At 48.9% G+C, this 12759-nt stretch overlaps 1 protein-coding gene and 1 non-coding gene across 2 annotated transcripts; one reads left to right on the forward strand and one right to left on the reverse strand.

Moving 5' to 3' along the window:
- On the reverse strand, positions 2724-2797 carry TRNAN-GUU. Its single transcript has one exon. It is a non-coding gene; the product is annotated as a tRNA-Asn (tRNA).
- PSMB3 (proteasome subunit beta 3) lies at positions 3611-12377 on the forward strand. Its single transcript, XM_005693727.3, has 6 exons — positions 3611-3725; positions 4056-4240; positions 6726-6833; positions 9465-9642; positions 11274-11368; positions 12281-12377. Exons 1-6 carry the CDS (start codon positions 3723-3725, stop codon positions 12327-12329), a joined length of 618 nt encoding a protein of 205 aa, XP_005693784.1. The 5' UTR covers positions 3611-3722; the 3' UTR covers positions 12330-12377.

Below are 12759 nucleotides of genomic sequence, written 5' to 3' on the forward strand. Positions count from 1 at the left end.
CAAGCTGAGGACGGCAGCTCAGGCTCCGGGCCCGGGACACAATAATCTGGCCGAAGGCGAGAGACCCGAATGCATTCGAAAACGGGGCGCCGGGGCTCGGAAGTGGGCCCGCGCTTTTTCTCTGCGGGGCACTGATTCCCGCATTTTTCGCCCGCACGCCGATCGCGCTCTGAGCTCTGCACTGTTGGTGCGCCTCGCTCGCCCCGGCGAGCGCAAAGGCCGCCGGTGCCCGCCAACTCCGACCGTGGTTCCGGGCTTCGGTCTCCAGTGGCTCCTGCCGGGAGGAGAGAACTAGCAGGGAGCTTGGAAGAGCTAGAGCAGCAGCTGAGGCCGGAGCCGGGGAAGCCGATCGATATTACATTATGGAGACTACGGTGGGCCCGCCTCATTAGGACGGTCGATTTGCGTATTCGTTATTCAGGATTTATTAGGGATGGTCATTATGTCAGTCGCTCCAAAGAGCTCGATTACTCGGCCAGAAGCGCCATTAAGCGCACTGGCGGTGGGTGGCTCAAGTTAGGAAATTAGGAAACGAAATCTTCAGCAAGGATCGGACCCGCCTGCCTCTTCCTTCTTCTCTCCTCTTTGGCAGTCCAGGCAGATCGGAAGCTGAGGCCCCCGGACTGAATGCTTTCACCCTTTGGCTAGTGACCAGGAGACCTGTGAACACTGGCCTCCAAGTGACCCCAGCTTTAGCCTTTGGCCCACACCCACCGAGTGGGGGCGGGGGCGGGGGGAAGAAGAAGGGCTGGAGAGATTTCCGCCCAGGGTGGGTGGTCTGAGAACCCTTGGGAGTAGGGCCAGGGGAGGATTCGATCACCTGCTGTCCTCTCCCTCCTTGTGCTGGGAGAACAAGAGTTCCCGCCCTTCACTGAAAGGGAGCTCTTGGCGTGGACACGCCCACTGTCCCTGGGGCAGGTGTGTTGCGGGCATCGTGGACTCTGCCCGGGAAGACTCGGGAATCCTCTTCAGTCACCCTGCCAGAGGGGAGAGCAGCTGGGACTCCTGATCTGCGACTCCTTTCAAGCTAGAAGATCCCGGGCGAGAGAAACCTGTAGGGGTTACGCGAAGGTCTCCGTCTCACCCATGATCCACAGGGGGCACTCAGGGGCTGCCTGGATGAGGGTGGGAGGCTATCAGCTAAGGGGAAGTAGGCTGATGTCCCTCTGAGTCCCCACTGTGGTCCTTTAATCCTGGAGTGCTGCCCCAGGGTGCCACTGTGCTCATTGGGAATCCGTTCACTGGTTCCTCAGTTGTTAAGCATCAGTCACAAACCACAAGACAGAAGGAGCATGCTGAAGCCCCACTACTACTGCAACTGCGTCTTAATCACTTCAGTCCCCTTCCAGTCCCCACATCCCTGGCCTCTCTGGCTTATCAGGGGAACCTTCTGACCAAACCCTTCTCAATTCTGAAGTTCTCTGGTTTCCCAACCAAAAAGCACCTGTCATGTGCCACTGTCAAATATTGCACTAAGCACAGGGGACGTAAAGCTGATGAGCCCGGCTTAAGCCCACAGGGCACTCACAGAGCACCAGGGGCAAAGCTGGAGGGTTACATAACCTGTCCTGTTAGCTTCTGTGGGCACTGTGTATCCCTTGGGTTTGCTGCTACCACCTACCACTGCCATTCCTTCCCTCCCCCTGTAAGGGTGGATGAGCACTGAAGGTTTTCAAAAGAGGCCTCCTCTGAGCCCAACCTTGAGGAGAAACCAAATGTGGAAGGGAACTGCTTGAGACAGCGCCTCCTAAAAGCAAGCCGAGTCTGCCCCTCCCAGCCCAGGGATGCATCTCTGGCAGACATGAGGTGCCAAAGCTTCCCCTCGATTGTGTTAGTTGTAATATCTCAGGAGGTCACCCAGCTGACAGACTCTTCACCAGAAGAGTCGCTGTCTTAGACCAAAAGCTTCTGGAGGGCAGGAACTCTGGAATCTAGGTAATTATTTCCAGCACATATACTAAGAGATACTGTGGTGATAAGATCCGGAAGAGGATGACAATGTTAGGAGAGAGCAGCTCCTCTAGACATTTTATGACTATCTTTACTGTGCTCTTTAACTCCTCTCTCCCCAAAACAATGTCCCTAGATTCTGCTTCTATTTCCCCATCTTCTTCCCCACCTCTCTGTATTTCTAGAAAAAGAACCTGTTTTGTTGATGTCCCACTCCTTTTTCTCATGCTTCTCATATTGAGTCTTTTCCCTTTCTCCGTTTCGCCCAGGTCTTCCTTCCGCTACGCCTATTTGTCACGTCTCCTCTTTCTCTCTGCGTATATCACAGCCGTGTTCTCCCTTTCTCACCTTTCTCTTCCTCCCTCAATTTGTCACTGCCTTTGTCTCTCGCGCTATTTTCTTCCTTTCCAAATGTAACATTTCGAGATTGTAACATCAATAGAGGCAGACAGTGGAAAACTGACCGATCTCCACTGCAAATTTATTCTTACTCTTGACGAAAAATGCAACCTGAAACGTACTGCACGGTGAGACAAAAACCTGTCTTTGCTTTTCCGGCAATCCAATTTGGGGGCGGGGTTGGAGATAGGTGGAGGAGGGAAGTGCTGTAGAAATCCTGTCATTAACTGAACAACGAATTTTCAATCACAATGACCCTCTGATTTCCTATAGAAAAAGCGTTGTCTCTGCTATTTCAATACAAAATTTGGCTTTACAGCGGTTGAGTGAATAATGCCTTTAGATTTTCCTTTTTTATGGTGGGAAAAAGGAGACGTCCCTGGGTGGGCTCGAACCACCAACCTTTCGGTTAACAGCCGAACGCGCTAACCGATTGCGCCACAGAGACTGTGATAACTACTGCAGTGGCGGTGAGCCGAGTCAATGGGCGTGAGACTGCGACAGCGGAAGACTCTAAACAAATTCCATAACGGGACGAAAGAAGTCAGACCCAAGGGAGAAAGGGAAGGGTCTCGATCTAGGGATGGGAGCAGGCGGGACGTTCAGCCTTCCCTGCATTGGCTCGAGGGTGGCTGGGGCTGGCGAAATTGTCGCCTGCTTCGTCTAGATCTTAGACTTGGGGAAGTCCGAAACGTTCTTCTTTAGGGTGATCTGATAATGAGGCTACGTGAAGTCGACCTGCAGCTTCCAAATGCTCCCTTTGCAGCCCAACCCCTGCAGCCGCAGAATATCTGCGACACCCTCCCAGCGCCCCTCTCCCTCCTAACAGTAAATAGGCACTTTACGGGTGCCTCCCAAAGACCGGACGCTGTTCTAGTTCAGTGCATGTCCAGTGCCTAGCATGGTGCCTGGCATACAACAGATGTAAGGATTTCTGGAATGAATAAATGAAACAAGCTTCATGAGTAGTATCCCCGACCGCACAGCGTGCCCTTAACCAACCCGGTAGCCCTTTACTGGAGCCAAAGCCCTTTATTTCGGGTTTCACCAGCCCACGTGGACAGAGGTTCCGGCCGGCGTCTCTGGCTTCCAGAGACTGGGTCCACCGCTATCCCAGCTTGCACCGCGACGCCGAGCTCTTCCGCACTCACAGTGACTTTTCACTTTGCGCTTTCCTTACCTAGGTTGTGGCTTCTCAACCAAACTCCTGTACTGATGACTGACAAAGATGCACAGCCAATAGAAAATCAAAATGTTCCGGAAGGGTCGGCCTCTCAGCCAATAGCGAGAAAGCAGCGAGGGTGGTTGCGTAGTGAGGCCCTTAGCAGCTTTGCTGGAATTGTGGCGATTGGAGGTCCTAACACACCGCAATCATGGTGAGACAGGGAGCAAAGAAAAGGGACTTGGGGTAGGAATAGAGGAATGGGCAGGGGAGGTCATGGGAAGTTTGGGAGGTCGAGAGGCCTGGTGGTCGATTGAAGGAAGCCACTTCAGTTTGAAGGGGGAGCGAACCTTGGTGAGGACCGCGGCGGGGAATGGGGCTCCTCGCAGCCTCACAGCGCTAACCTCAGAGCTGGAGTTCAGGGTGTCCAGGCGCCTCCAGAGTGGAGGACGGTGCGTAGAGGAGCCTGCGAATCAGGGGCTGCGCCGGGTGCTATGGCCTTGTTTGCCCCTCAAGCTGAGCCCCTCCGCTCTGTTTGCTTCAGTCTATTATGTCCTATAACGGAGGGGCCGTCATGGCCATGAAGGGGAAGAACTGTGTGGCCATCGCTGCTGACAGGCGCTTCGGGATCCAGGCCCAGATGGTGACCACGGACTTCCAGAAGATCTTTCCCATGGGCGACCGACTGTACATCGGCCTGGCGGGTCTTGCCACCGACGTCCAGACAGTGTAAGTGTCGGGGGTTCCCACCCACACCCACGCTTCTTGGACTAGCCTTGCCTAGCGGGATGAGTGGCCTGGGTGTCAGTCTTCTACTGAACACCACCAGTGAATCTGAGACTTTGTCGAACATTGTAAACGATAGAGTGGATCCTAACCAGGTTAGCATTTACTCTGAGCCAGATACTGTGGAAAGCACCTTATCTTCATGGACTTTAATCCTCTTAAGAACATACATCACCATGTTGCTCTCCCATTTTGCAGATGAGGAAACAAGGTATCAGAGAGTCTGACTGCTCAAGGTGTAAGCTAATGCATGACTCCCAGGATCCTAATTTCTGAGGCTAAGGCTCATGCTCAGTCCCTAAAGAACTACAGGTGGTCTAGTTGGGAGACAAGGCAGGCATATTGAAAGATAACTAATCCACAATGAGCTGGTGCATCTTAACTGCTAGAGTAGCAGTTTAGTTGACAGTGATTTTGTGAGAAAAGGGAGAAATGGGGAGATGAAATAAGTGATTCTGTGAGGTGTGAGGGTTATGGTCATAATGGGGTGGTGTGGTAGGAAAGGAAAAGCAGGCATTTCTGAGAGTTGTTGCTGACTTACCTCAGTGGCTACTTGGATATTGTGAGGCCAAAGAGTTGTGCGTTGAGGTTGGGGTTCTTGTCTTTTTTTATCTGTTAAGTGTTTAGTTTAGTACTTGACATGTAGGCAATCCAGAAATGTTTCAAAGATGATTTATGTTTTGAGCATGTTGACTGAAATTGAGAAGAATAGTTTTAGGGGAAAGGTGATGACTTTGATTTTGATACCAGTTTTGAAGTGACAAGCCAAGCCAAGTAGAAACATTCCGTGAGCAGTTGAGGTCTTGAGATTATAGCTCAGGGCTGGATAGGCATTGGTGATGTGTTAAATCTATGGGAACAGATTACAGAGAGACAAAATGTATAGAGGGAAAAAATAAGTGACAACTCGAGAGCTGAACTGTATATTCAGTAGTGGGGTAAGAAGAGAGACAAGAGGAAGAGAGTCAGGGTCAAAGTTTCAAGAGGGAAGATGGGGTTACAGGTGGCCTAAGAAGCAGTACTTCTTGGACATAGTTCTTAGAAGATTGATAGTTCCTGATATGATATTTTTGAATTGCGGTGCTAGAGAAGACTCTTTAGAGTCCCTTGGACTTCAAGGAGATCAAACCAGTTGATCCTAAAGGAAATCAACCCTGAATATTCATTAGAAGGACTGATACTAAAGCTGAAGCTCCAATACTTTGGCCACCTGATGCGAAGGGCTGACTCATTAGAAAATATCCCTGATGCTGGGAAAGATTGAAGGCAAAAGGAGAAGAGGGAGCAGAGGATGAGATGGTTAGTTAGCGTCACTGACTCTGTGGACATGAGTTTGAGCAAATTCCAGGGGATAGTGAAGGACAGGGAAGCCTGGCGTGCTACAGCTCATGGGGTCACAAAGAGTTGGACACAACTTAGCGACTGAACAACAACAAATGTGAATGGGAGCTTGTCAGGACTTTTTTCCTCTCATTTCCTTTAAATCTTCCTAAAGTCTCAAGAATATATGTAACTTGGATATTCTTCCTGAGATCTGAACCAACCAGCCCTTTTATCCCAGTGCTGGTGGAACTGGAGAGTGATGGCTTAGTGTTCCTGTCGCTGTGAAGGCCCCCATTAGTCTTCCTGTCTCTAATCACAGCTGTTCGCCTCACACTATCTTCTTTTCTTCAGGAGGCTTCTCTCACCAAGTTTGCATGTTTGTGGGCAGTCATCGCTAATTTTGCTGGGCCTCATTTTCCTCACTGTATGATGAAGCTTAGGCTTGTGTCTTTCTTCTGGCGTCCTGTGACCCAGTGCTCCGCTTCCAGCAGTCTTCTCACTGGTCTGCTTCCTGCAGGGCCTATCCCTGGGCTCTGAGATGGCACTGGAGGAGGCGTGGCCTATTTTCCTAGGTGTCTTTCAGTCCATGAGTGCAGCTGCTGCTGTTTATTAACACTCATACATTATCTCACTGCCAAATGACTTACTTTGTCCCCACCTTAGGAATGGGAAAATTAAGTGGGAAGAGGAAGACTTAGCCCAAGTCAGCTCTCTCAGTTTGCTGCTCTTTCTACTGTAAGCTGCCGCACTACGTCTGCATTCAGGCTCCTGGTCAGAGTGTGCTGTATAAACTATTCCTCAGAAAAGTGTGTTGAGGGGGTGGGGTGCGGTGGGAACCCACTTCTTTACTCCCCTTTTCTCACCTCAGAAAAAGTATGAGGAAGAAGGTTAGCAGAGTGGCATGTTTACAGGTAGAAGTGTTGGACAAAACCTCAAAGTGGGCATGAGGCTAGACTTCTGGTAAGAAAATCACTGGGAGATGGGGAGGAGTCTCTTGGCAGGTTTGGGCTTATGTGTCTCCTTAGGCACCTCCTGACCTCCATGAGGTGGACACCAGGGGACATTCAGCAATTACTTGCTAACACACTTTCTCTTTCTACCACAGTGCCCAGCGCCTCAAGTTCCGGCTGAACCTGTATGAGCTGAAGGAAGGCAGGCAGATCAAACCTTACACCCTCATGAGCATGGTGGCCAACCTCCTGTACGAGAAACGGTGAGTAGAAGTGTAGCCTGGGACTTGGGGAACATACCTAGGAAGGAGATTCCCCCTGGCTGACTCATGTCTTATTTGTAGGACAGTATCCTTATTTTGGGGGGTATGTTTTCTCTGGGCCTAACAATCAAATAAGAAAGAAAAAGGGCTACTTCAGAAGAAGGCAGGGAATGCAAACAGCAAATAAACTTGCTCCCAGGCAACAAAATTAATGCTACCAATGTGTGCCCAGGAGTCTCCCAGCCAGGAGCCATCCTTACCCCAGAGTTCATTCTGTCATGATCATTAGATTCTCTGGAATACATGGAATCTAGGAATTGGGTATGTTAATTTTTGACATTTGAGAACTTTATGGTGAGACAAGAAGGAGCCCCTAATACTGCCAATAAAAGGTAAACACTAACCTTCAGGTGGTACCTGGCATCAACATGACTGGAAGTATAAGCACAGGCCCTGAGTTGTGTTGTTGTATTTAGTTTTAAGGTTGTTACCCAGATAATACAGGACATTCTTATTTAACTTTATTTTCAGTTTATTGAGAGGAAAATACAAGATTAATTTCTTAGAGAAATTTGATATCTCGGGATCTGTTGGAGAAATACCAGATCAAAGTGTACTACTCTGACCTCTTCCTCTACCTAACAATTATTATTTTTTATTTAGAATTATTTTTTACAAAGTTGTACCTTAAGATCATGCCTATGGATATTACTGAGAACTGATATAAGACATGAATAATGTCTGTTTACTTACTGTTTCTGTTGAGGATAGTGGCCATTACTTTTTGAGTATTTCCTATATAAAGATCCCAATGATGACCCAGGACCCTATGACATCCTGATGTCAGAGCAGTCATCACCCCTTTCCCCAGTGACCTGAGTCCTCATGGCTTGAGATGGGGCTAGATAATTAAGTCACAAACAGGGTGTTAAGGGGCCAAAGATTTGACCCATAAATAGAAAGAGTGGGGATTGTGGAGCCCTATACCAAGGTCACAGATGTGGAGCCCTGTACCAACGTCATTTCTGGAATTGACTAAGCCGCATAACAGCTGTTGCCTTGAGACCCCCTGACCTAAACCAGCCAACTCCCTGACTCTGTATTAGGTAAAATACCCACTCTATAGCACCCTAACCAATCACCTAATGCCACCCTTCCAGCAGGAAGTTTCTTTGTCTTTGAGACTATAGAAATTGGCTACTAGCCCACAAAACGGGTCAGCTCTCCCTTGAGCTGGCCCGGTGTTCTAACAGTGTCTCCTGCCTAATCAACTGTATTTTCCTCTCAAAATAAATAAATAAATGAAGATCTCTTAAGATAGATTCTTCTCAGATCTCAAGGTCTAGAACAAGTTTCTGATGAGCTATTATTTCCTGATGGCAGACAATGACAATAATCCACCTCACTGAGTATTTTTTTTGCTTTGCCTGCTGGGAGACTCAGAACAAAACTTTGTGTTTAGTTTGAGTGTCTTGTATTCTGTTCGGAGGGTTTTTTTTTGCTGGTGGTGGTGCATAGGAAGACGTTTTTTTAATGAACTGATTTACAATGTTTTGTTAGTTTCTAGTAGCACAGAGTGATTTAGTTTTATATATATGTGCATATTCTTTCCCATTATGGTTTTTTTTCAAGGGCTTCCCTGATGGCTCAGTTGGTAAAGAATCCGTCTGCAGTGCAGGAGAACCCGGTTTGATTCCTGGGTTGGAAAGATCTGCTGGAGAAGGGATAGGCTACCCACTCCAGTGTTCTTGGGCTTCCCTTGTGGCTCAGCTGGTAAAGAATCCCCCTGCAATGCAGGAGACCTGGGTTCTATCCCTGGATTGGGAAAATCCCCTGGATGAAGGGAAAGGCTACCCACTCCAATATCCTAGCCTGGAGAATTCCATGGACTGTGTAGTCCATGGGGTCACAAAGAGTCACACATGACTGAGCAACTTTCACTTCACTTCATGTGTTTTTTTTTTACAGGATATTGAATAACCATTATATTGATAAGATATTGAACATAATGCTGTAGAGTAGGACCGTGCTTAACTATTTCATACATAGTAGTTTGTATCTGCTAATCCCAAACCCTTAATTTATCCCTCCCCACTCCCTTTCCCCTTTGGTAACTGTAAGTTTTCTATGTCTATGAGTCTGTTTCCGTTTCACAAGTGTGTGTGTGTGTCATGTTTCAGGTTCCACATAAGTGATACCATGTAGTATTTCTTACTTCACTTAGTGTGATCATCTCTGGGCCCATCCATGTTATTGCAAATGGCTTATGTTTTAGTGGCTCAGTTTTATTTTCAGTGTTTTTCTACCAACTGCTTGAAATCTTTTTTGAAAGGAGTAAAGGTATGGTGCATAAATAGAAGACTGAATGGTGATAGGACCTGGATGAGGATAGGGAAGAGTAGGTTAAAAACAAAACAGAATTCCCAAAGAAAGAAAGAGGAAGAGAGGGTCAGTGGTGAGGGAATAAGCAGGGAAGAGTCAGAGAAAAGAAGAAGTCTTAGAGCATTTATAGATGCCAGGAGAGGAGGGGAAGGGGGATTTGGATCTGGGCCAGGGCCTTGTCTGGATAGACTAAACAGGAAAGGAAATGTCCTTGAGTGCCATTTTCTCTCTCTGCTCCTGGTCCCACAGGTTTGGGCCCTACTACACGGAGCCGGTCATTGCCGGATTGGACCCGAAGACCTTTAAGCCTTTCATTTGCTCTCTAGACCTTATTGGCTGCCCCATGGTGACCGATGACTTTGTAGTCAGTGGTACCTGCACTGAACAAATGTACGGGATGTGCGAGTCTCTCTGGGAGCCCAACATGGTGAGTTGTTGGCGTGGAGTGGGGCTGAGTTCTGAGGTGCCCACTCCTTGACCATCAGGGGAAAATGTGTTTACCTGACTGGTAATGAGGAGAATCCCTGGAGAAGGAAATGGTAACCCACCCCAGTATTCTTGCCTTTGAAATCGCGTGGACAGATCAGCCTGACAGGCTACAGGCCATGGGGTTGCAAAAGAGTAACAACAACAATGGGGAGAATGTGTGGGCAGGAGAGAAAGCCACAGCCGTTGAGCCTTGGAAGGGTGTCCAGAAACTTCATCTGCCAGAGCCTTGGGTCCTAGAGAGCACCTTCTGTGAGGAGACCTCAGTCAGATATTTGCTACAGTGACAAATAATTCCTCATGTGGGGTTTATGGGGTTCTCACATCCATTCATTGAATAAAGATTTAACAGGGTGCAGGATTATTTAGAGGCAGCTCAGCAGAATGGGCTGTGGAGCCAGGTTGTCTGGGTTGGGAACCCAGATCACCTACCATCTAAATTAGTTATGTTCTTGGGTAAGTCACTTTACTTCTCTGTGCCTCCACTTCCTCAGCTGTAAAGCAGGCATCATAGTAGAACCTGTCTTACGAGTGGTGGTGTGAGGAAATGGCCTGGAAAGATGGGAACAGTGCCTGACAGGGAGGGTTATCTGGTATGCCAGTTCTGCCAGGCTCCAGGGAAACCAGGAAGTCCATCCTCAGGGCCCATTGCAGCCAGTGAAGCCAGACAGACACCCAGTTATCTGTTAAAATGAAGCTGACTGGGAAGAGGAGGGAAGAAAGGACCTGGTTGGCAGAAGGAACAGCCTGTGCAAAGGTCAGAGGTTCAGGAGGGGCGTGGGGAGTTGAGTGACTGGAGAGAGCTTGCTGTGGTTGCTGGAGTGTGGGCAGAATGTGGGCTAGAGAAAGGCGGAGCCTGAGGTCAGAATGAGACTTGCAGATGCCTTGGATGGCATGCCAAGGAATTGGCACTTTTTTCTTCTGACATGGTGTCTAAGGTAGTAAGAGACCCTAGGAGCCGGAGGCCTGCAGGTTGGTACAGTGGGCTGTTGGCACCTGCAGGAGGTGCTGAGGTCCTGAGCAAGGAAGGTGGCATTTGGCGAGCAGGGCAGCCAGAGTCTAGAGGACTTGGTCCCTTAAAACAGAAGTGAGAATGGTGGAGATGCTGAGGACACTTGAGTTTTCTAGCTAAGCCAACCAAGATAGAGGATATAGAGGATGGGAGAGGCTTGGTAGGAAATGGTTCCATGGTTGGACAGGCTAGGTTCTGTGGCACTTCTGAGCCACGTGGGAGGAGAGATCATCAGACAGCTGGTGAGGCACAGAGGAGCGGTGGGGACTGTTCTCCCCATTTTACAGAAGAGGGATTGAGGCTTTGTGGAGGGACACTGACTTGCTCAGGGTCACACTGCTGGTTAATGGAGGAGGTTCAGGGCCTCAACTTTATCTTCCGTGACCCTGCTTCCTTCTGAGAAGGGGCTGAGGGCGTTTCTCATACCCAGGGAACTGTCCCTCCAGACATAGGAGGTGCCAGAGCTGGGCACCTTGAGCCTAGAGAAAAGAGAATTAAGGAGCCAGACCAAGTGAAGGTCTGAGGTTCTGGGGATTGAAAGGCTGCTACTCTGTTGGCAGGATCCAGAGCACCTGTTTGAAACCATCTCACAAGCCATGCTGAATGCTGTGGACAGGGATGCGGTGTCAGGCATGGGAGTCATTGTCCACATCATGTGAGTATGCATTGGGAGGTCTGGGAGCCTTGCAGACATGTGCCTCTCCCCTCCTGCACAAATAGCCCATCTTCCCAGCCCCCTGAGTCAGGTGTGAAATAAGAAGGGTTCTTGCAGCAGGCACCAGATAGCCGAAATCTGTGCTTCCTGAGGGTGGCAGCTGGGAGCCTACCTGGATTCCCCCAACCTCTGTCCGGTGAGGCTCCCTGGCCCCAAGTCACCTCCTCTTGCTCACAGTAGACATTTCCTTCCTTCCTGAACAATGTTCCCAAAATCTCAGGGACCTGTGCAGAGCTCCTGCAGATTGATCAGAATAAATCCTGGGGCCCTCCTCTCCTCTCCCAGGTCGCACCAGCACGGAAGCCACACCTGTGTGGTGTACCGAGCTCAGTGACCACCTTCTAACCCCCTGGCCAGAGTCCTTACTGGCACCCTTTCCCTCGTTTGGGGCTGTCACCAGGAATCTGACTAGCTGAAGTGAAAGGTACTACCCCTCCCGACAGCTTTCCTTGGAAACAGTCCCAGAATAAGGGTCCCATTTGGACCCTTTTGTTATGGGATGACCTGCTTAATTACCGTGAAAAACAGATTAGGGCTGATACTGAGAATCTGTAGTCATTGAAGTGAAACACCTCATACCTCCTTCCTCAATTCCTTGTTCCCTAGGCCTGGGGAGCTCTCGCCCTGCTCTGGAGTGCTTCACACTCCAGCCTCGAGTCATCCTAGCTCTTGATGGCTTCACCTAGAGAAATGTCTCTTTTCCCCTTCCTCTTTCCTTCCACAGGCCAGGGCAACAAGCTGATGTTAGTGTAGCATGGGCAAAACAGTTAACCCGAGTTAGGACAGCTGCTTGTTGCAGTCTGTCCTGCAGTCTCATGGATTTAGATGTTCTGTGACTTTCTTCCCCTGCAGTGAGAAGGACAAAATCACCACGAGGACACTGAAGGCCCGCATGGACTAACTGTTTTCAGCGCCCTTTTTTTTTTTTTTAATAAAAGATTTTCTTTCACTCCTGCTTCTTTGAGTGTTTTACCACAGATCTCTGTCCCCAGCTGGGCAGTTACAAATAGCTACTTGGGGTGCAGCTTAGCCCTCAGCTTTTCTTGACTTGCAGCATGCTCTCTGGTCCACCAGTGGGAATGGTCTCTACAGATCACTGTGGGGCACCTGCTGTCCTGGAACCTGCACAAGGTGCTTTGTATGATCTAGAATTTAATCATCAAATTGATTCAAGGTAATACATGTTTTTTCCCTTGTTTAATGACAGTTAAGTAACTTGTCCAAGGCCACTTTGTGGTAGAGCAAAGGTATAAGCCCATGTTCCATTTGACTCCAAAGCCTAGAATCCTTTATACTCAACTCTTGGAAAACCCTTAAATATTCTTTGTTTC

This window comes from Capra hircus, chromosome 19 (assembly GCF_001704415.2).
Source record: "Capra hircus breed San Clemente chromosome 19, ASM170441v1, whole genome shotgun sequence".
Classification (NCBI taxonomy): domain Eukaryota; kingdom Metazoa; phylum Chordata; class Mammalia; order Artiodactyla; family Bovidae; genus Capra; species Capra hircus.

Excerpts from the sequence above, each read along its gene's own strand:
- PSMB3 (XM_005693727.3), top strand. Across the intron at positions 6,834-9,464 it reads AACCTCCTGTACGAGAAACG|GTTTGGGCCCTACTACACGG; the intron begins GTGAGTAGAAGT and ends CTGGTCCCACAG. Across the intron at positions 9,643-11,273 it reads CTCTCTGGGAGCCCAACATG|GATCCAGAGCACCTGTTTGA; the intron begins GTGAGTTGTTGG and ends CTCTGTTGGCAG.